Source organism: Heteronotia binoei, chromosome 1 (genome assembly GCF_032191835.1).
Source record: "Heteronotia binoei isolate CCM8104 ecotype False Entrance Well chromosome 1, APGP_CSIRO_Hbin_v1, whole genome shotgun sequence".
Classification (NCBI taxonomy): domain Eukaryota; kingdom Metazoa; phylum Chordata; class Lepidosauria; order Squamata; family Gekkonidae; genus Heteronotia; species Heteronotia binoei.
Genome location: NC_083223.1, coordinates 155838036 through 155860128, shown reverse-complemented (window position 1 = coordinate 155860128; position 22093 = coordinate 155838036). Strand labels below are relative to the sequence as shown.

At 43.9% G+C, this 22093-nt stretch overlaps 1 protein-coding gene across 4 annotated transcripts in view; it reads left to right on the top strand.

Annotated features, from left to right (window-relative positions):
* Positions 1 to 22093, top strand: part of SIPA1L2 (signal induced proliferation associated 1 like 2) — a 206822-nt gene that overhangs the window by 59775 nt on the left and 124954 nt on the right. For all 4 annotated transcript variants that reach the window (XM_060242967.1, XM_060242960.1, XM_060242953.1 and 1 more), the window contains exon 2: positions 7765 to 9455. In XM_060242967.1, the coding sequence (XP_060098950.1) occupies positions 7991 to 9455 (1465 nt within the window). In that variant the 5' untranslated portion in view covers positions 7765 to 7990. The remainder of the gene's footprint in view (positions 1 to 7764; positions 9456 to 22093) is intronic.

Here is a 22093-nt window from a genome sequence, read left to right as displayed (position 1 = left end):
CAAACAGAAAACTCAAAATCATGAGCAGAAACAACTTTTTCATCCTCCTCCCTTTTGCTTAGACCACTAGATCATAAAGAGTTCAGGAGAACTCAAAAACATGTATAGTTTCATGTCTTTTGGGTTGGTTTTAATACAGGGTGTTGCATGGATTTTGTTTTTGGCTTTGAACTTGATTGGTACACTGACCAAAGGTAGAAAACGTATATCTCAAGACTTTTACAATAATTATTTCCCCCCTTTCCCCCCTCCAAGGTGTCTGAAGGGAGGTAGAAAGAATTCGATATAAATATCTTCACATTGTTTTCTAGTTTCCAAAGGGTTTTTATTTTGTGCATGGTGGGTTCTCTGTAGAACTGTAGCTAGTTAACCACTACAGTGTCAATTTTATATATTTTTTCTCAGTAAAAAGATTTTTTTCTTTTTTCAGTGGAGTGGATCCAACCATCCTCTAAGTAGCCTTCCTCCAACTAAGGACCCTTCTTCCAACTTAAGTTACTCTTCCTCTAGTGGAAAAGCTATTGGAGGAAGGCTCCTTAGACTGGAGATGGGCTTCATGCATGAGCCAAAAGGAAATGTGGTATATAAATATTTAAGTAGCTTAGTGGAATGGTAGGATACAGGTCGATCACCCCAATGTTTCTAAGGTTATATCTGTACAGGAGAGTCAAAACATGTGAGGAACCCGGTCAGAGTCTACTTGGGAGGGCGACCACTTTAAATTTATCCCAGTCACCTTGCCTCAGTCCCGTAACCATCTATGGCTTACACTAAGGGTCTTATGGGCCATGACACAAAGTCCTTTCCTGGCAGTGTCCTTCTGGGCTTTGTCACTAGCACAGGATCCCTGGCCTTGGATTCATACCACTCCTCCCAGTGCTGCTGTGGTCTTCCCATGTTGTCTGTAGTCTCCTCTCTGGACCCTCGCTGATGTTTCTGGAACTCATAAGAACATAAGAGAAGCCATGTTGGAACAGGCCAATGGCCCATCCAGTCCAACACTCTGTATCACACAGTGGCCAAAACACACACACACACACACACACACTGTGGCTAATAGCCACTGATGGACTTCTGTTCCATATTTTTATCCAATCCCCTCTTGAAGCTGGCTATGCTTGTAGCCGCCACCACCTCCTGTGGCAGTGAATTCCACATGTTAATTACCCTTTGAGTGAAGAAGTACTTCCTTTTATCCATTCTAACCTGACTGCTCAGCAATTTCATTGAATGCCCATGAGTTCTTGTATTGTGAGAAAGGGAGAAAAGGACTTTCTCCATCCCATGCATAATCTTGTAAACCTCAACTGCCATTCTGGCTTTTTCTTGTTCTGCCTTTAATCTTGCCAACTCTAATTTATCATCTTTTCCCACTTTACGTATAACCAGATTTATTTTACCCAGCGCTATATGTAGCTTTATATCTTGGCTGGTGTTTCTCACAGCCTCTGCTGCCTCATCAGGCTGGCCATCTCCCTTGATTTTTCCCGCCTTTTGTGGTGGTGCCCTTTCTGACTGGAATTAGTTCTGAGGTACAAAAATATAAATATTTGTTCTTATTTTCCATGGGTATATTTGTATTATGGCGCTGCCACCAAATGTTAAGAACTCGGTAAGAGTCTACTTGGGAGGGCGACCAGTGGTGGGATTCAAATAAATTAACAACAGGTTCTATGTCCTAATGACCATTTTAACTATACCAAAAGATATACTGAAATTAACAACAGGTTCTATGTCCTAATGACCATTTTAACTATACCAAAAGATATACCGAAAGGTAGTTTAATAATTCACGCATTAAATACTGCAGCAGATTCTGAGAAATTCTGCATTCTTATATACCGTATGTTGCAAGTGCCTTGCATGCATGGGAACTTCCCTCACTGTACAAACAGTTTGAGAACAGGTAAGAAGCTGTGAGTCAAGCTGCAGCCAAAGAGTGATGCCACTGATCAGAGAGTCAACACAGTTGGAAGAATCTTGACAATGCCAGGAATGGAAAAAAGGCAAAAAAGTCTCAACATTAGGAAGAACTTCCTCACCGTTAGAGCGATTCCTCAGTGGAACGGGCTTCCTGGGGAGGTGGTGGGCTCTCCTTCCTTGGAGGTTTTTAAACAGAGGCTAGATGGCCATCTGACAGCAATGAGGATCCTGTGAATATAGGGGGAGGTATTTGTGAGTTTAGAGCGATTCCTCAGTGGAACAGGCTTCCTCGGGAGGTGGTGGGCTCTCCTTCCTTGGAGGTTTTTAAACAGAGGCTAGATCCGACAGCAATGTGCATCCTGACAGCAATGTGCATCCTGTGAATTTAGGGGGAGGTGTTTGTGAGTTTCCTGCATTGTGCAGGGGTTGGACTAGATGATTGGTCCTTTCCAGCTCTATGATTCTGTGAATCCAACGGCAGGATTTGCTCCTCTGCGACGAAAGGGCGGCGGCGACCACGGCTGCTTCCACACCTGGCTAGGTGATCTCCAGGGCCCACAACATGCGTTCGAGACCAGACGTGCAACAGACGTCATCACTTTCCCTTCACGCTCGCACCGCTGCCCCTTTCTTTCCCACTCGGCTCAATTCATAAAGCAAGGAAGCCGGCTTACCAGCGCTTTCCCTAGCCCCACCTACAGGGGGCCCGCCCTCTCCTTCCCGAAGGCCGTCTGTAATATACCGTATTTAAACGGCGGCGACTCACGGCTGCCTTTGGTGGACTGTTTGTGATGGGAAAATGAAGTTTCAGTGGGCAGATCGCCCACACTGGAACTTTCCCTCTTGGCTGCGCTGCCGCTGCGCATTCTCCGCTGGAGAGCCGCGGCGGGCGGCTCTTGGCTCTCTGGTGGCTGCTGCCATGGCTGCTGCCATAGCCATCTTCCACACAACCTCCTTCCTGGGGGGGGGCGATCCGCTGCCCGCGGCTCCCAGCACCACGAAGTCTGGGCAGGGGCGGGCGCTCCAGGAGGGCAGATGGCAGGCACCAGGGCCGAGCTCCCCGACGGCTGCTCCCAGCTCGAGCCCTTAAGGCTCTATGTGTGGGCAGCAAAAGTACAGACATATAGAATGCAATGAACTTTCCGCTCTTCCTGGGTAACTGAAGCAATGCAAGTGTTTGCATGCACCCTGCCAGCCCGCTTGGAATGAGTCCACGCCACTAACCCACTTTGCGCTCTCTCTGCCGGGCTCACATCTGTCTCCCTCGCCAGTATCAGACCCAGGAATGTCACACCCCGAATGGCCCCAGTACCCAGTCCGAGTCCTCCATTCCAGACTCCAAACAAAGACCAAACCCAGGGCAGCAGGCAGGACCTGGCTCTACTAGGGCAGCCAAAGCCAACTCCGGCTCAGGAAGTTCCTGAGAAATGCAACGGAGACTGCCCCGGGAGGCTCCACCGAAGAGGGCGGCGCAGCCGGGGTGCCTGGTGGAATCTGCCGGTACAGGCAGGGAGACGGAGCCTGGCCTGCCTTTTTGCCTGCCATGTCTGCAGGAGGGCTGCTGCCGCTATCGTCACTATGAAGAACTGCGAGTACCGGCAGATTCCACCAGGCACCCAGGCTGTGCCTCCTGGGGCAGTCTCCGTGGAACACCATGGGATTCCACAGCAAACGTGCACGACCACCCAGAGCAGCCCCCCGTCGGGCGTGCAGGGCTCTATAGGGGAAAGCAGAAGAGCAAAGCACTCTCCCTCCACCCCTGCAATCTCAATTCATAACAATCATGTCTGAAAGGGGAGAGTCCCAGTCCTCCCCCCAAGCACCCCACCTACAGTGATCTCCGAGAGAATTGAGTTTAAAAATTGTTTTAAAAGGGGGGGGGAGAGAAATAGCAGGGTTTTGGGGGGGAGGGGGAATAATCAAAAGCTATGGGCCCGCCAGAAGAACCGCACCAGACCCAAGGTGTTCACATGGTGAACATGCCCGAAGTTCTCGCAGGTCTCAGCAGCCACTGTGGGGCACACAGGTACGGTAGTTCCAACGGCTCTGGCTGGGCTCGGCTGCTGCTGCTGCTGCCGCCCTGCATTCACATCTTCCTGCAAGCTCTGGGGCAGGCAGCACCTTCAAACAGAGGATCTTGCAACACCCCCCCTCCCTCCCGCTGGTCAGGTCTGTCCCCTCCTTTTGGGGGAGAAAAAGGGGCTTGTGCTAATGATGCCGGGGCTGATCAAAGCCTTGCAAAGAGCGGCTTCCCCCCCCGTCTTCTCCCCAGCGTGCCGGGCTTTTGCGCCCATTCTCCACGCTGCCTGCCTGGAGGCCGCCGCTTCTTGCAGCCTTGACTGCTTCTCCTCTCCAAGTCCCCGTTCTCTCTCTTGCTCCCTCGGCTCCTGGGCTCAGTCTGGAAGCCACAGCAGCCGCGGTGGCAGCGGCCGAGTTCCCCCCCGCCTCACCTCCACTTCCCCCTCCCTCGGTCTCCCACGCTGGCTGAATGTGACTTGACCGTTTCAAAAAAGTTTGACATAGCGCTTGAACATTTCCGCATTCCACCCCAACTACAAAGGCAGCCAGTCACCTTCTGCCAGGCAGGCCGGAGGAAGCGAAGCCCGGCGAAAGCATCCCTATTGCGAGCAAAGGGAACCGTCTCCGCCATGGAAAGACAGGCTAGGCGGAGCGCCAAGGTCTGAGGAACAGCGGCGGGCAGAAGCGGGTGTACTTTTTGGCTTTTGTTCCGGCTCTCGCTTTCCCTCTCCTCTGCCTGAGGCGCTTGTCGGTTGGGCCGAGTCTGTAACGGAGGACTCGGACTGCATCTGCACGCTCGTTTGAACGCCACGGAGCCGGCCAACAAACGGTTCTGCCGAACCAATAGCACATTAGGTATCGGTTCGGCAGAACCGGTGCGAACCGGCTGAATCCCACCACTGAGGGCGACCACTTTAAATTTCTCGCAGTCACCTTCCCTCAGTCCCTCAGTCACACTCACAGAAATCCTGTCAGACTTCTCAAAATTAGGCACCAGACTGTTTTAAAATTCAAAAACCACAAAAATATTTATTAGATAACAGAAGGCAAGGGAGGGGGATAAAAGTAATACTGATTAGAACTAATCGATAACAAAGAATCAGTTGACAGGCAGGTGGATGGCAAATAATCAGATACTGAATGCAGAGATTTTATCAGGCTGAGGTAAAATAAATATCTGGCAGAAGATCTTTAAATCTGCCAATAAGAATTCTTCTTCAGGCAGACCGTGCCTTCTGGGCACTCAGAATGCTGATAGTTCAGTTGTAATAGCCCTGTTCTCTGGCTACTTAAATCATAAAAATAACAAACTACAATCACTCCTCACACACACATATAGAACTCCTGACTGGTGCCAGTATATTCTCGCTCACAGACACTCCACTAGCTAACTTCCAGGACTTGCACCCCTCAATACTGATGCATCTCAGTCCCACAGCTAGTCTGCTGGTCTGAGTCTTGGGTAACCTTGCTGACCACCAGAATCCAGTTCCCTTCAGTGTGTCTTTGTGTGATCTAGTTTGTACACGGAGATTGCCTGATGTGCTGGCAAAATCTCCCTCAGAGAGTTTCAAACTGCCTGAAAACTCTCTCTTTCAGACAGAGACTACCTAGCTCTGTCTCCCACAAGGAGCCCAGCCTCTCTGGCTGCTCTCAGTCCCCTTATCCAGTTGCCTTTACAACTGATCGGCCTAAGCCCACATTCTTCCCTTCAGACTCCTTCTCTGAAGACCTAACTCGAAGACTCCTCAGCTAAGAGGTGTTCCACTGAGGTGTTCCACTGCTAAGCAGACCTCATACTGTTACTTTTTTATTGCTAGGGCAACGTTCCAGCCAATAACTGCAAGTCTGTTCCCCAACTCTCAGGCTAAGTTCCTGAGTCTGTCACAGCCCCAGCATGGCAGTAGCAGCCAGCAGAGTGGTAGTGGCATCCATTCAACTGACACATTGCTGCCGCTAACCCTGGCAGTCTCTTCCACTTTCTTCATGGCCCTAAAACCTTCCCTTCCCCTCATTTTCTCTTTCTACAAGTGTGTGCCATTTTGAAAGTGGAATTTAGCTCTGTCACCTGTCCCTATGCTGACGAGAGAGGGAATGTCGATATGGATACTCTCTTGTAGCCACTCCATGGATTACCTTTTGGACAGATTAAAATATGTTTATTTTAAATCTTGTTTAAAGAGGAAAGCCTCAGAAATGGCACATTTCATGCATGAAATGAACACAGTGTCATGTTTTGCAGATTTCCCCCTTGAATGCAGAGGTTTTCCATTGGGGTGGGGATCCACATGAACGCTAAATAATAATTTAACAGTATTCTGATTAATTTAAAGATCACCTTATATTTAAGGTTCAAAAATGTTCATTAATGTAGTGTTTAGAATAAATACTTTAATAAATGTACAACATGCATTTATTTAAATATATATTTCACCCCTCAACCATAGCAGCTTTCAAGAAACATCCCAATATTAATTTAAATGTAGCAAATCAGCAATATAACTCAAATAAATCTAAAACAATTACCAGTAACAAATTAGTAATCTACAGTAAATCCATAAGTAAATAAAGGGAAGAGTTAAACTATCAAAATCTCAGAAATCTCTCTCTGTTTCTCTCTGTGTTAGAATCCCAGAAATGTAAAAGTGTCCCTACTACAGAGAAGGCTTTATATAGTTTAAGATTTGTTCTGGCAGGGATAATTTCATAGAAAAAGAGGTGCCAGAGCTCATTAGTGCAACTCATTTGCATAACTCATTTGCATATGCCACACATTCCTGACATCACCAGAAAGTGTACTAAATTATATCATCTCAGCATCTACCTTAAAATGCTTCTTGAATTATAAATGTTGGAATAAGACCTTACTACTTTCTCCTATGTGGCTACTGTGGCATGATGAAGATGTCCATCTGTCTGCTTTATATGCTTTGGTTATTTTCTCATTTTTTGTGGGGAAAAATATTAGAAAGTTTGTCAAATCTTAGAGTTCAGCAAAATTCTCCCAGGGGGTTTGAACAATGGAGCCCAGAAGCAAGTTTTTTGGGGGTGCGGGGAAGAATACAATAAAATTTAGAGGTTCCGGAGCTCTGCTTCTCTGTCCTCCTCAACATGAGGCCTGTTCTGATATAATTCTAACTTTCATAAAAATAGTAGGTGCCAATAAATAGTAAATTTTATCATAATGGATGGTAACAAAAATAAACTCATACTATGGGTTTATGTAGGGTTGCCAGCTCCAGGTTGAGAAACTGGTTTGTGTGTGGGGGGGTGGATCCTGATAAGAGTGGGGTTTAGTGAGGGGGAGAGACTTCAGTGGGGTATATACCATATAGTCTGCCATCCAAAGCAGCCAATTTCTCCAGGTGAACTGATCTCTGTCACCTGGAGATCAGTTGCAATCGCAGGAGATAGCCAGCTAATACCTGGATGCTTCCTGGCCACTGGTGAGGGTTGGGGTTGAGCTGCAGGGCGGGGATGAGATGTATTCTGGAATGTAATAATTAAAAAAAAATAATTGAAGCCCAGTGTAAAGGGTCGTGACCACTCACTGCTCCAACAAACAACAACAAAACCCTGTCAGATGACAGCCTACTATGACTAAAAAAGAACCAATAAATATTGTAGCTTTTGGAAATAAAAGATAATTTATTTATGCCTTTCAATAATTTTAAAATATATGCAATCATATTAGTTTGGAAATGTTCTTGTGTTTACAGCCATGACAATGACTGTGCTGTAGACTCATTTTAGACTTTGTATTTGACATTTTGCATGGAGAAAGTGTTGACAGTTTTCTTCTCTCTCTCTTTTGGTACACAGATTCATGGAATAAAAGTTAATGGATATCAGACTTGTTTTTTTGATCTGAAGATATAAAACAGAGTCAAAAATGACTTCCAACAAAATATCTTCTGGAACAGCAACCTGAAAGGTTTTTAGAAATATGCTTTGTGGTTTTTTTGTCATTTTACAGTTAATGGAAATGTTCCATAAGCCTCACTTGTTTTGAGCATAAGGCTTGGGGCTCTGTTTTTACTGTGTGGATATGAGTGATCAGAAGTCTTCACAGGAAGAAAAGCACAAACTTAGCAGAGCCTCCTCAAAGTTCAAGGAATCTGCAAGAGGTATGCAGTCTGATGACTACTTTGCCAGAAAATTTAAAGCTCTGAATGGCAACATGGGCCCCCCTCCTGTTTCTTTAAGTGCAACTAGCAAAGGTGAAAACAGCAGTCCTGCTAATGGTACCCCAGCTGTGCCTAAAATGGGTGTCCGAGCCAGAGTATCTGAATGGCCACCTAAAAAAGATTATGTCAAGGAACTAAACAAAGCTACATGGGATAGTAGGCCTCAAACAAGTTACGAGAGTGTTGGATCTGTAAATGGTGATCAGGGTGAAGGGGAACAAAAAGAACACCTTGATTTAGAATTTGCGGAGTCCAAGTATACATTAGGAGACATTTTTGTTCATTCTCCACATAGAGGTCTGCACCCAATAAGGCAGAGAAGCAACAGTGATGTTACTATCAGTGATATTGATACTGAGGATGTACTAGATCAGAATGCTGTCAACCCAAATACAGGAGCATCACTTCATAGGGAATATGGAAGCACTTCATCAATTGACCGACAAGGTTTGTCTGGAGAGAATTTTTTTGCAATGCTCCGAGGCTACAGAGTAGAAAACTTTGAACATAAAACACACGTGCCATTTGGATTTTCTGAATTTTTTCAGTGTGACACAGCAATTTCTCCAAGTCTCCATGCTGCAGCACAGATTTCCAGAGGAGAATTTGTCAGAATTTCTGGACTGGACTACATGGATAGTGCCCTGCTTATTGGTAGAGATCGAGACAAACCTTTCAAATGGCGGATGAAGTCTGAATCTGTAGAAACATCTCTTTTTAGAAAACTGAGAACTGCTAAGAGCGAACATGAAACTCTTAAATTCCAGTCTGAATTAGAGGATAAGGGATTGGAGAAGAATGTTCATCCTTGGAATTGTCAGAAATGTTTTGCACATTATGATGTTCAGAGCATTTTGTTTAACATTAATGAAGCAATGGTTACCAGGATAAATGTGGGGAAAAGAAAAAATATAACCACTGGAGCTTCAGCTGCATCACAAACCACAGTGGCAGCTGGGCAGATTGGAAGCTGTGACTCTCCCTTGGGGAGTAAAGAGGATCTCAATTCAAAAGAGAACTTAGATGCTGATGAAGGTGATGGAAAAAGTAATGACCTAGTACTGAGTTGTTCTTATTTCCGAAATGAAACTGGTGGGGAAGGTGATAGGAGGATTGCGCTCTCTAGGGCAAACTCAGCATCTTTTTCTTCAGGAGAAAGTTGCTCCTTTGAGTCTTCCCTAAGTTCTCACTGCACAAATGCTGGTGTTTCTGTATTGGAAGTACCTAGGGAGAATCAGCCAATTCATAGAGAGAAAGTAAAACGGTATATCATCGAACATATTGATCTTGGTGCATATTACTACAGAAAATTCTTTTATGGAAAAGGTAAGAGAAACTTTCTACAATTTTTATTTGCGCTGGTGAATGTTTTAGAACAGTTACCAAACTTTTGGATAACTCAGTGGGAAGTAAAAATGTCAGATATGGAATACCTTCTGATGAGGGTTCTTTTTCTGAGTTTCTTATGCATAGAATGTATTCATTAATGTAACTGTTTTGAAGTTGTCAGCATAATGTCCTTCTAAGTGTGATGAAAGCCCCAACCTATCTAGCTATTTAATTTGAATAATTCATATCTGCTGCAGATTGTATTTCTTTGTCCAGCGAGGGACAATAATTGTACTGCTTCTTTGTCCAGCAAGGGACAATAATTGTACTGGTGACATACAATAGTGTACAATGGGGTCAGTACTGAAATCCGTGACCCCTCCAACTTCCTTTAATGAATCCATTCTTATAGCCCAATGGTTCTGAAGGGTTCACACTGATAGGCCAGAATAATGAAAACCAACTAAATATTAACCCTACTATTTTTATGTTTAACAATGATTGACAAAAACTTTACAACTGCCAGTCTAGTTTTAACTTCTGTTCCAGCCAGTAATTTAGTATCGTGAAGAAGGTAACATCGCTGTATCATGTATAAAAAGTCCAGTGCTATCTGATTGAAATAAACAGGGCACATTCAAATAATGTTCTAGACTATCAGTCTTTCTTGTTCTGCGGTTTCAAAACCTATGAAGGGAATCCTCCCCTGATGGCCTGTAATTTCTTCCAAAGGGACAACATTCAGTCAAGCCAACATAAATAGTCCCCCACATTTGATTGCTGTCAAAAACTCAAAATATAATGGCAAGGACTTTGATAGGGAAAGACCTGTATAATGGAGAACATACTCTACAGGATATCCTTCTAGTACTTAGGAAATCTAATTCATAAAGGCTCTTTATTATAAGAGTTCATGAAGCTAGCTGTCATCCGTAAGCTATCAGAATTAGCTATGGATATCTCCACTAGTTGCAGTCATGCCTTGATCAATCTTAGACAAGGGCTTTTATATCTGTCCTTTAAAAATAATACAGATAACCACTCTGCTGTTGGGAAGTGTATTTTTAGTCAAAACCTTCACATCGCAGCCTGCACTCAGGCCTCCAAGGCAGAAAAGGGAATCCCTTCTCGGATTCCCAAATTCTCTATTTTGTGCTCTCCACCAGGACTCTGTCTTGCAGCTAATATTGAGCGGTGGTGCCAGAGTCTCAAATCTGTGATCTACTACAAGCTCCTTGGAAGGAATGACCATACACTCACTTTGCCAGCAGTAGGGGTGAAAGGGGATGGATGGCTCTGGATTCAGAACCACATGACACAAGGAGCTAGAAAGCCACAGAGTTCTCCTTCACTCTGTATGTTGTGCACCCCATGCAGACTCTGGCTTCCATCCAGAAGGATGCAACCACTTGGATCCACAGCAGACACCTCAGTGTGTGTGGTTTTGCCAACAATGCAAATGTCACGAGCTGGGGCCAGGCCAGGCGAAGTCCAGGGGCAGCCCAAGGTCTGTAACCGGTGAGCAAGAGTGTCCAAGGTGCCAAAGCCAAATCGTCGTCCAGGTATCGTAGGTCAGAGGTTCAGAAGCTGTAGTCAGGGGGTCCAGAAGTCAAGCCAAGGTCAGGAGGTCCAAAGTCAAAAGCCGAAGTGGATGCTAGGATGTCAGGTAGATGACTAGTTGCTTCCACAAAGTCTTCTCTCAAAGCCTACAGCTATATAGCCCTCTGCTGTCTGTTGCCCATTTGGGCTAATTGCTGACTCAGAGGGCAGCCAGGATCCTGCTGGGACTCAAGCACCCTCACTCCTAGAAGGGCCAAAATCCTTTCAAAACTCAGGGCTCAGGGAGCGTCTTGCTTGTGAGCGTGCCACCCTCCTCCGATCCCTGAGGTCCTGACGAAGGCGGTCATGCACACGAGCCACCCGAGAGGGCGAGGCAGGGGGGCTTGGATCTTCTCCAGCAGGAGGCAGGGGCACTGGTGCAGGTGGCAGGGGCACAGTTTCTTCTGCAGGCTCGGCTTCTTCTGCAGGGCCCCCAGCACCCATGACAGCAAAAGCACTGCTGGATCTGGGTCCCTGCCTGAAACTAAGGACAGTCCTCCCAGATTCTCCTGTATGGTGTGTATGTTGTCTCCCCCCCAGCTGCAGCTTGCTGGTGCAGTGACAGAGAAACAGTCATCAGTGACTGCAGTGACACCACAGAAGAATTGCCCTGTGCCAGCAGACAGCAGTTACCTTGCCAGTGGGCCAAGTGAGAGGGAATGGTTCTTGACTGGGACCAACATGACCACCAGCCCTTTCTGCAACTGAGGATACAGTCAGGGGCCTGGACTTAGATGCGTTGTGAGCTGCCCCATCTCTCCCAACTGAGTGCAGTCCCCTTGATGCCCAGCAAAACTCTTCATTCAGCTATGCTCTCCCTTTCAGACTTCAATCAATATCTAACAAAGAACATGTTCATCTGAGTCCCGTTGTGACATATGGGAGCTCTGTTATTGGCAGGCAGCAGTGCCCACCAAGCTTGGGAGGGCCCATGTTGGTGTTTCCAAGGCTGGAAAACACTGCCTCCAGTGTTGTTTACCAGGTCCATATTGGGTTTAATCTGGGTTGGTTTTGTTTTTCTGAACACCCCAAGCTACACCCCAAAGCTTGGAGATTTATTTGGAGACTACATGTGTGCTGAATGTCGTGTCCTGAGTCCCAATCACACAATTCATGCCCATCCCTACCCCTGTTATCCAACACAAAAACTGCAATAAAAGTTTATCTATTTGTTCTCCAACAGCCTCCACACAAATAGAGGCTCCATAAAGAAACTGACCCAGTTTTACTATTAAATATTGTTATAGCTGTGGGGACAAATTGTGCTCCTTTTATGTAAAAAAATCAGAAAATCACCTTCATTGCTATTAAAGCTTTGATGTATGTGTCTCTTAAGAAGATATGACCAATTTATATCTTCATGAAAAATTACTCCTGAATATCAAGAATTACTAACTTTCTTGATAGGTTCCCACCTATATGCCAATTCAAAACTCTCCAAGACCTATATTTGGAGATGCCCATCACCTTAGACTTAATATAATTAATCACCAGTCCTGTTGCTTTGCAATAGATAGAGAAGGCCTTCATTAGACAACACAATCCTATAGGAGTTTTTGCTAACAAAATGGGTGTCATCGGCGTAAAGCAAGATATAAACCAGAATGGGTGCCAGCATGGAATAATGAAAAATTTGTTCAACATTTGCACCTTGTCTTGAAGATACAAGTTGAATAGAAAGGGAGCTCAAAGACATCCCTGCTTAATCCCTTTCTGTAAAGGGAACAGATTAGTTAAATGACCTTCAGTGCTACACCATACTTGCCCAAAAGACGGCTTGTCTAGAATTCATATCAACCATAATAGTCTACCAACTATTGAAAGCCTTTCCAGTTTTTGCTATAAACAGTCTCTAGAAGTACTATCAAAGGCCACATGCAGATTAATAAAGATTGATACAATCACCTACAGATGCAGACCAATTTAATCATCCACCTGAGACAGATGTATATTGTCATCAAATGATGCAATAGAGAGCCAGTTTGGTGTAGTGGTTAAGTGAATGGACTCCAGTCTGGGAGAACTGAGTTTGATTCCCCACTCCTCCGACTGTATCTTGGGTCAATCATAATTCTCTCAGAGCTGTTCCTCTCAAGAGCAGTTCTCAGAGAACTCTCTCAGCCCTCCTACTTACAGGATGTCTGTTGTTGGGAGGGGAAGGGAAAGGAGATTGTAAGCCACACTGAGATTCCGAGTGAAGGGTGGAGTATAAATCCAATCTCCTCCTCCTTCTCCATCATACAATGTTCAAGAAGTAGACTTCCTTTCCAGAAACCCAGCCTGCTCATGACCAATTATTTTTTCAGATCAAACCCAAGCCTTCAGTCAGTATAACAAAAAAACAGTGTAAATTTTTCCTACCATAGGCAACAAAAAGGACAATAATTACTAGGGTCATTTTTCTTGCCTTTTTTAAAAACAGGAACTATAATTGCCTTTTTTCAATAAAGGGAGATTTTATCTGCCTGGTTAATGACAGTGAATATAGACATTAACAATAGACATCACCAACCCTTATTATTTTGAAATAATTCAGTTGGAATAATATCAGGCCAGAGGCTTTGCCATATTTCATTTATTATTTTGTTATATTCTTCATTTGGCCCTGAAAGTAATTGATCAGGCTTCCCAGGTGGATTAGAAGCTTTATATAATGACATAAATGGGAATAAGATGTCATCTTCCTATTTGGTGGGGTGAGAGAACTCCCCCAACTAAAACATAAAGTAATTAGGAATGTGTAATGTTCTTCAGTGGTTGATATGTCATCACAGAGATGCATGAAATGTATATTAGAAACAAACAACAATTGTATCATCTGTGAAATTGTGATAAATTATGTGCTTTTACTTAAGCAGTAATATGTTATACAAATAAGCCAGTTTATCTTTATTTCAGATAATGTAACAGTGAGTGTGATGTGGAATGTTTTGATCTTTCTGTAAACTCTTCTCCTAACATCTTATACTGTTAAACTGCATGAGATCAGTATTGCTCCAGCTGATTTTTCTTCTAAAATTTCTTGCAATTTTCTGCATTTCCATTTGCTATGTTAAGGAGCCTGCATTTTGCTAGGATCCAAGTACTCAATACCTGTTAGGGATCCAGTATGCAGGGATCATTCAGATGACCAGGGTTCTGGGTGTTGCATGTTGAGGGATAGAAAGACATCTTTTTGCCAGGAATGAACAGGTAGGTGGCAGTACTTCTGGCTAGGAATGGGAAAGAACTAGAAAAATGTAACAAGAGTCAAAGGAAAGGAAGGTCTATATTACTATGAAAGCAAAGCTAAGCAGGTCTACTGAGAATCCTACTTAGGTCTTTTCAGTGGGGCTTACTTCTAGGAAACTATTCTTAGGATTTCACTCAGTCAAGATCTTCAAATGTTATTTGTGGATCACTGTAATTAAAAATGATAATTATTATTTATAATTTTCATTAAACTGGACTAAGATTTACAATGTAGCAAAACAAGACAGAAGACATAAGGGAAAATAAATGGAAAAAATAATCTTCAGGTGATTATTAGTTTGTTAAAAGAGTTAGCTGATCAAGGGAGTCGAGATAGCAAAAAATAGAAATTAGTGAAATCTGTTTCTGTAGAGTAGGTAAGGTGAAAATACGATTGCCAGCTCTATTCTGGGAAATCTCAGGAGATTTGGGGGTTGTACCCAGAGAGGGCAGGGAATTCTGTGAGGATATGATGCTACATCCTGTAAATTTAAATTTAAATTTTCCACCTGATATCACTTCCATCCCTACTTACATCACTTGTAGGCTAAGTATGCATGTGTTCTGTATATCATTCTAACCTTTGATCCTTTTTTTTGGTATTTCATATAATCAAAGAATCATAGAGTTAGAAGGGACTTCCAGGGTCATCTAGTCCAATCCCCTGCACAATGAGGGAAATTCACAAATATCTCCCCCTAAATTCACAGGATCTGCATTGTAATTTTTTTTGCAAATATATGAATTCTTTAAATTAATCAGATACCTCCTTATATTATGAGCCTGCTTCGGCGGGGAGGGCGGGATATAAATACGAAAAATAAATAAATAAATAAAATATTATATTGCCATAGAAAATGCATATTCTAAAACAGGCATGTCTGAACAGGTCATGATCTATTTTTTCCAGACAAAAGTGCTGGTGATCTACCACCATGAAAATTGAGTTTCAAATTAATTTTGAATTAGATTTTAACCCACCAGAGTTGGGTTCCACCGCCCCCCCCCCCCCCCATTTACAATGTACCTTCTTTCATTTACTGGTGAGCAAAATAAGCAAAAACAAAACAGAGAGACGAAGATCCAGAAAGAACTGCGAACAGTTTTTCTTAAATTTTTATTATTATAACTTTCTTTAACTGGCTTAATAACTTTCTTTAACTTTTATTGAGTAATTTGTGTTAAATGTAGGTCAAGTATTTATCCAGGCTGATCTTACTCAATCTTTAAAACTTCGCTCTTGCTAATTAGTGAGACGTCTGAGCCTACATTTCATCCACCAGCTTTTTGAAGTTGGGTGAATATTGTGTGAGAGCCAATCTCAGGGAATCCTGGAGATGTTCATCTGTCATGTTGGAACGCTGTGTACTCTTTGTCATTTTCAGATGGGAAAATGCAGATTCACACAAATAAGTTGAACCAAAACAGGAGTGTACAGCTTCACTGCATCTTCTCAAGTTGGGAAATTTGTCTCTAGGCACTAGCTTCCAAAATGATTCTTGCTCAGCATGGGTCTTGAGAAAAATGTCATTTTTTAAGGGTTACTATTTCGTTTTCAAGAGATGCCTTGTTCAATGAGTAATTTTTACTGATAGCAGCTGCAGTTTCCTTAATGTCCATATCTGCTTTGAATGAGTATGATAAGTACTCCACAACTTTTTCAATTCTTTGGAAGTCACAGAAACTTTTTTCAAATTCCTGGATAACAGAGCAGTTTTCTGTCACATACTTCTCGTTCTGAAAAACAAAATTTGGATATTGTCCCAGATCATCCTGCATAATAGGAAAATGATCAAAAGTGTTGTTTGCAAGGTCAATCATCATTAGCTCAAATTTGCTCTTGTAGGATGAAACTGTACTCATCATCTTGCCAATGCATTTGTTTTTACCTTGTAGTTCAATGTTCATATCACTTAGTTCGCCTGTAAAGTCAGCGAGAAATGCCAGATCACATAACCACTCCTTATCTTCCAACTCTGCTTTGTCATCTCCCCTCTCCTTCAAAAACCTTATTTCATTCAGCAAATCACAAAATCTTTGCAGAAATTTGTGCCTACTTAGCCACCTTATATCTGTGTGCAAAATGATTTCCGCTGCCCCTTCATCAGGAGTAAGATTGAAAAGCCATCTTTGAAGTGATCTTCCATGAATGAATTTACAATTTTGAAAGTGATGTCCATGACAGTCTTTGCATTGAGTCTCTTGCTTGCCAAAACTTGCTGGTGAATGATGCAGTGGTAAGAAAGGAAATCTGGAAAGTCATCATGCTGTCTACAGAGGCCTATGAAACTGTTAACCTCACCTGTCATTGCTCTTGCTCCATCAGTAGTGATGAAAACAAGTTTATGCAATGGAAGATTACACTTTGTCACAAAAGAATGGAAAGAGCTGAATACTTCCTAACCGATAGTTCCTCCTTTTAAAGAAATCATTTCAAGTAGTTCTTCTTTAACACTGAAGTCTTCAAAAACCATCTGGATAAAGACTAGTAACTGGGCTATGTCTCTTACATATGTAGATTCATCCAGTTGGAGTGACAAAGCAACACAAACTGAAACATCCTCCAACAATTGTTCAGTTGTGTCTCCACACATCTTTTCTATTCGCTGCACAACGGTATTTCTTGACAATTGCACATCTTGAAGAGCAGCTATGAGCTCTTCCTTGTTCTTAAATCCTTCAAAAAGATTGTCTGCTGCTTCAAGAAAACAATCTTTTACAAATTCTCTTTCATTGAAAGGTTTGCATTTCTTTGCGATCAGGTTGCTTACCTTGAAGGATGCCATGGTTGCATTGATCGAATGTGACCTTGACTTCGCCATCAGCTGTTGCTGTGCAACCAATTTAGATTTAAGTTCTTTGAGCTTCAGTTTACGAATTTCACTTTTGGGTGGAAGATCAGCATCAAACTTATTGCTATGCAGAGCCTTATAATGACGCTCCGGATCACCCTTTTTGGGCAAGGATACAGCAGCATTACAAAGTAGACAACAACACTTGTCTTTCACCATGATGAAGAAGTAATCCTTTTCCCATTCATCATGGAAGTGCTAGGTTTTGCTCTTCTTTGGAACACTCATCTTCATTATACTGGAGTGTCTGGGGTGCTATAACACTGGCTGAATCTGGTCCAAAACTGTCACTGTCCCAAAGTATTAAAGATCAACAGGAACTGAAGACCTCTGGATGAAGCCAAAGCCACACATGCAGTTCTAAAAGTAAAAATAAGAATTCATCATACTGGCACCAATAATCAAATACCACCACATTGAACAATCATCAGCAAACCATGAGACTAAGTGGGGCTGATGATGTACCTCTGACCGCTCCGCGATCCACTGGTAGATCGCGATCTATCTGTTGGACATACCTGTTCTAAAAGATTATCCAGTTTGTTTTGTCTTAAAAAGACAAATATAAGCAAATGTTAGTAGGCATCTGCAGTTGGATATTGCTGACCTTAAAAGTCATCTGACTTACCTAGCATTGGATGGGTTGTTCGATTGTCATGAATTTAATGGGGCCTCCCCCCCTTTTAAATGTTTCTTCCCATTCCTCAGCCAACAGCATTTTTCCTTGCAAATCATGACTAGTAGGACAAACTGCTTTGGCTAATCAGGCAATCTTTCTTGGAGGGAAGGGAAATTTTAAATGGCCATCCAGTGTCTTGGCCATTTGGAACTCTATGTGTGCTGGGCTTGTTGTTGCCCTTGCATCTTGGGAGAAATGCCTTGCTTGAATAGCTAGGTACTGCCTGGAATGTGCTGGACTCTTCTTGGCAAACTAGTTTATTTCATTTAAATTATTTAATTTACCATTACTAGCTACCCTATCCTTTATCTTCCCCCCCAGGATAGAAGTAGTGAGGGAAGGCAACATATGGATGCGGGTTAGAATAGCTTTAATTATGTTTTGTGTTGTTGTTGTTTTGTACTGTGAGCAGATTAATTTCTGATTTGTTTTACTGCCCCCCCCCCATTTGAGAAACTTGTTTCTCATTTTTCATTGTTTTTTCCCTGCTTGGGTTTTTTTTTTGGCTTTTCTAGTTACATCAGTTAGTGGTTTACTTGTTTTCCAACTTTTGTGGAGTAGAATAATAGAATTATAGAGTTGTAAGGGACCTCCAGGATCATCTAGACCAACCTTGACACAATGCAGGAAAATCAGAAATACCCCCTCCACACCCCCAGTGGCCCCTGCTCCATGCCCAGAAGATGGCAAAAAACTCCAGAATCCTTGGCCAAACTGGCCTGGAGAACATTGCTTCCTGACCCCAAAGTGGTGATCAGTATTTCCCAGGGGAGCCACAAGAAGGGGCTGTCAGAACCAAACACTGAAACAACACTTCATGCCCTCTTTTCCATGATCTGCCTAAGTTCACAGAATCAGCATTGCTGTCAAGTGGCCATCTACCCTCCATTTAAAAACCTCCAAAGAAGGAGAGCCCCCAGGGAAAGCTACAGAGAAGAGCAGGAGGGGAGGGTTTTCATCCCCTGTGGTCTGCAGAGAGTGTGGGAAGAGGAGTCCACCCCAGTCCCTGGCAGGGTGATGACGTAACCTTGCAGGGCCCTGTTTTCCAGTGGTTGTTCCTGTTGTGCCATTTGCAGTCCTCCCTGTAAAGGTAGGTGGTGCTGGCATGGGTGCTACTGCAACACATATTACTATTCTTTCTGCTTCTGGATCTGTTAAAAACATAAGAGCCACTGGATCAGACCAGTGTCTGTCTAGTCCAGCATCTCACACAGTGCCCAGCCTTCCCCTGATATTGCCTCCTGATTCAGAGGCTTAGTGCACTAAATGGATTTTTAGTGCACTAAGCCTCTGAATGCAGAAGTTCCCCTCAGTCACCATGGCTAGTAGCTACTGATAGATCTATCCTCCATTAATCTATCTAATCCCTTTTAAAAACTGTTTATTCCTGAAGCCATCACTATATTCTCTGACAGCAAATTCCACATTTTAATCACTCTCTGTGTAAAGAAGTATTTATTTTTGTCCATCCTCAATCTACTGCCCATCAACTTCAGTGGATGCCCTGGAGTTCTAGTATTATGGGAGAGGAAGAAAAATGTTATCTTTATCAACTCTCTCCACCCCATGCATAATGTTGAGATTCAGCCAAAGGAGGAAAAGAAGCAGGAACAGTCTTTGAGGTTAAGAACTTTAAAGCAGACTCTCTGGAGCTCACTCCATGGTTTCATGGGCTATTTGAAGCACTGGAGGAAGAGCCTAATTTTGGTGCTGATTCTCCATTGCATGCACAGCCCAGCAGTCCTTCAGGAATGTAGAAGGAGGAGAGCCTGGAGGAGTCAAAGGAAGAGAGTGAGCCACAGCAGAAGCTGCTGACCCTTTCTCCCCTTGCTGTCTTTCTCTGCTGCTCCCCCGAGCCCTTCTGCCAAGAATGCTTGCACACCCACAGCATCTAGTCTGGGAGTGCAATCTGAAATTACCCGCAGAGGATGGAGGATCCACATTTTTGCCAAGTGCCAGCTCTATAGAGCAAGGATCAATTGTGGGGGAGACCTTGGGCATCTCAACAAAACAGGAGTTATGAGCCCTACCATGCAGTGCTTTTTCAGGGTGAAAGAGGTGCTAGGGCAGGAGTGGCCAAACTTGCTTAACGTAAGAGCCACATAGAATAAATGTCAGATGTTTGAGAGCCGCAAGACATGAACATCAGGTGTTTGAGAGCCGCAAGACAGGAAGGAAGGGAAAGGAGGAAGGAAAGGCAGGCTGGCTAATAGATGGGGAGGTAGAAGGGAGGGGAGAAGTGGAAAGAAAGCAACTTTAAATGCATTCTCCAAGCTGCCAGCTGGCTTGGCAAAGTGATGTGAAGAGACAAATGCCTTCTCCAAGCTAGCTGATAAGGCGGTGGGGGCTTTGAGAGCCACACAATATGTGTGAAAGAACCACATGTGGCTCCCAAGCCACAGTTTGGCTACCCCTGCTCCATCCTGCCATGGCAGCAGGCTGCATGACCTTGGGCCAATCGCTCTCCCTGACCCCACCTCACAGGGTTGTTGTTGTGAGGCGAAAATGGAGGGCAGGTGGGCAAGGTGAGGACCCGCACGGGGCGGAGGGGGGGGGAGGGAGAGAAAGTGTCAGTCCAAAAATGAACTAAGACAGGGGTGGCCAAACTTGCTTAATGTAAGAGCCACACAGAATATATATCAGATGTTTGAGAGCCGCAAAACATAAATGTCAGATGTTTGAGAGCTGGAAGGAAGGAAGGAAATAAATGGAGGAGGGAGAGGTAGAAAGAAAGCAACTTTAAATGAATTCTCCAAGCTGCTTGCTGGCTTGGCTTGGAGAAGTGATTTAAAGATACAAACGCCTTCTCATTGCCAGCCAATGGGGCAGTGGGGGCTTCGAGAGCCATACAATATGTGTGAAAGAGCCACATGTGGCTCCTGAGCCACAGTTTGGCCACCCCTGTGCTAGGGGAATGGTACCATGCAGCTGTCATCCAGCACAGAGAAGAATCTGTGCACTACACCCTCTGGCTTTTTTCCTGCCATGACTCCTTTACTCCAGTTTTGGTGTAGTGATTAAGTGTGCGGACTCTTATCTGGGAGAAGCAGGTTTGATTCCCTACTCCTCCACTTGCACCTGCTGGCATGGCCTTGGGTCAGCCATAACTCTGGCAGAGGTTGTCCTTGAAAGGGCAGCTGCTGTGAGAGCCCTCTCCAGCCCCACCCACCTCACAGGGTGTCTGTTGTGGGGGAGAGAGATAAAGGAGATTGAGCGGAATATAAATCCAATGTCTTCTTCTTCTTCTTCTTAAAGGGATGTCAGGTACCTCTGATGGAGATGTTTCATGTTGGCACTAGCATGCAGGAAGGAGAGGGAAGCAATAGCAATGAAGGCTACCTACCTTATTAGAGACCTAATCCCTGTAGATAGTAGACCATTTTCTGTAGCTGAGGATTTTGTGTTTTGCAGGCTTCTTTACCATATCATACATTGATACATGATTCCTGCTTGTAAAACAATGAACAGGTGCCCTTCCTCTTTAGGGCTGCCAGACAGCATGTGAAAGCACTGTTGTCCCACATTTGTGTATGCAGTTCACAGTCCTCCCTCAATGTTTGGACAAGTTAGCAGTCACAGCAAGCTTATCTTTTGCTGACTGCACTGGTGGCAACTCAAGGACTTGTGGGAGGCAGCAGGCAGGCTGTTGGGCTGGCTACTTCCAGATTTTACTTCATGCCCAGGAAATGGACTAGGAGCACATGGCAATCAACCTCTCTAGCATTATCCAGAACCAGTTAGGTAAGTGGTTAGGCAGGGAAGTCAACAGAATTATTTATTTATTTATATCTTTGATTTTTTTTTTTTAGCCTGAGCTTTCCACAAGTGGTCTCAGGGTGGACAACAACAGTTGTTTCATGGTGACTGATGAATGCACAAGCCTCCACTGAGGCTTTGGGTGTAAGATATATTTACTGCACAGCCAGCCTCTTTCATGTAGTGATGAACAGTGCCCTCAGGTTGGGTTCTGCAGAGAATTCCCCACTGAGGCCTATGAATTTTGGCATCTGTTCCAGACCTGACTAAAGAGCCCCATGACGCAGAGTGTTAAAGCTGCAGTATTGCAGTCCTAAGCTCTGCTCACGACCTGAGTTCGATCCTCGGTGGAAGCTGGGTTTTCAGATAGCTGGCTTAAGGTTGACTCAGCCTTCCATCCATCCTCTGTTAGTAAAATGAGTACCCAGCTTGCTGGGGGGAAAGTGTAGAAGACTGGAGAAGGCAATGGCAAACCACCCTGTAAAACGTCTGCTGTGAAAATGTTGTGAAAGCAATGT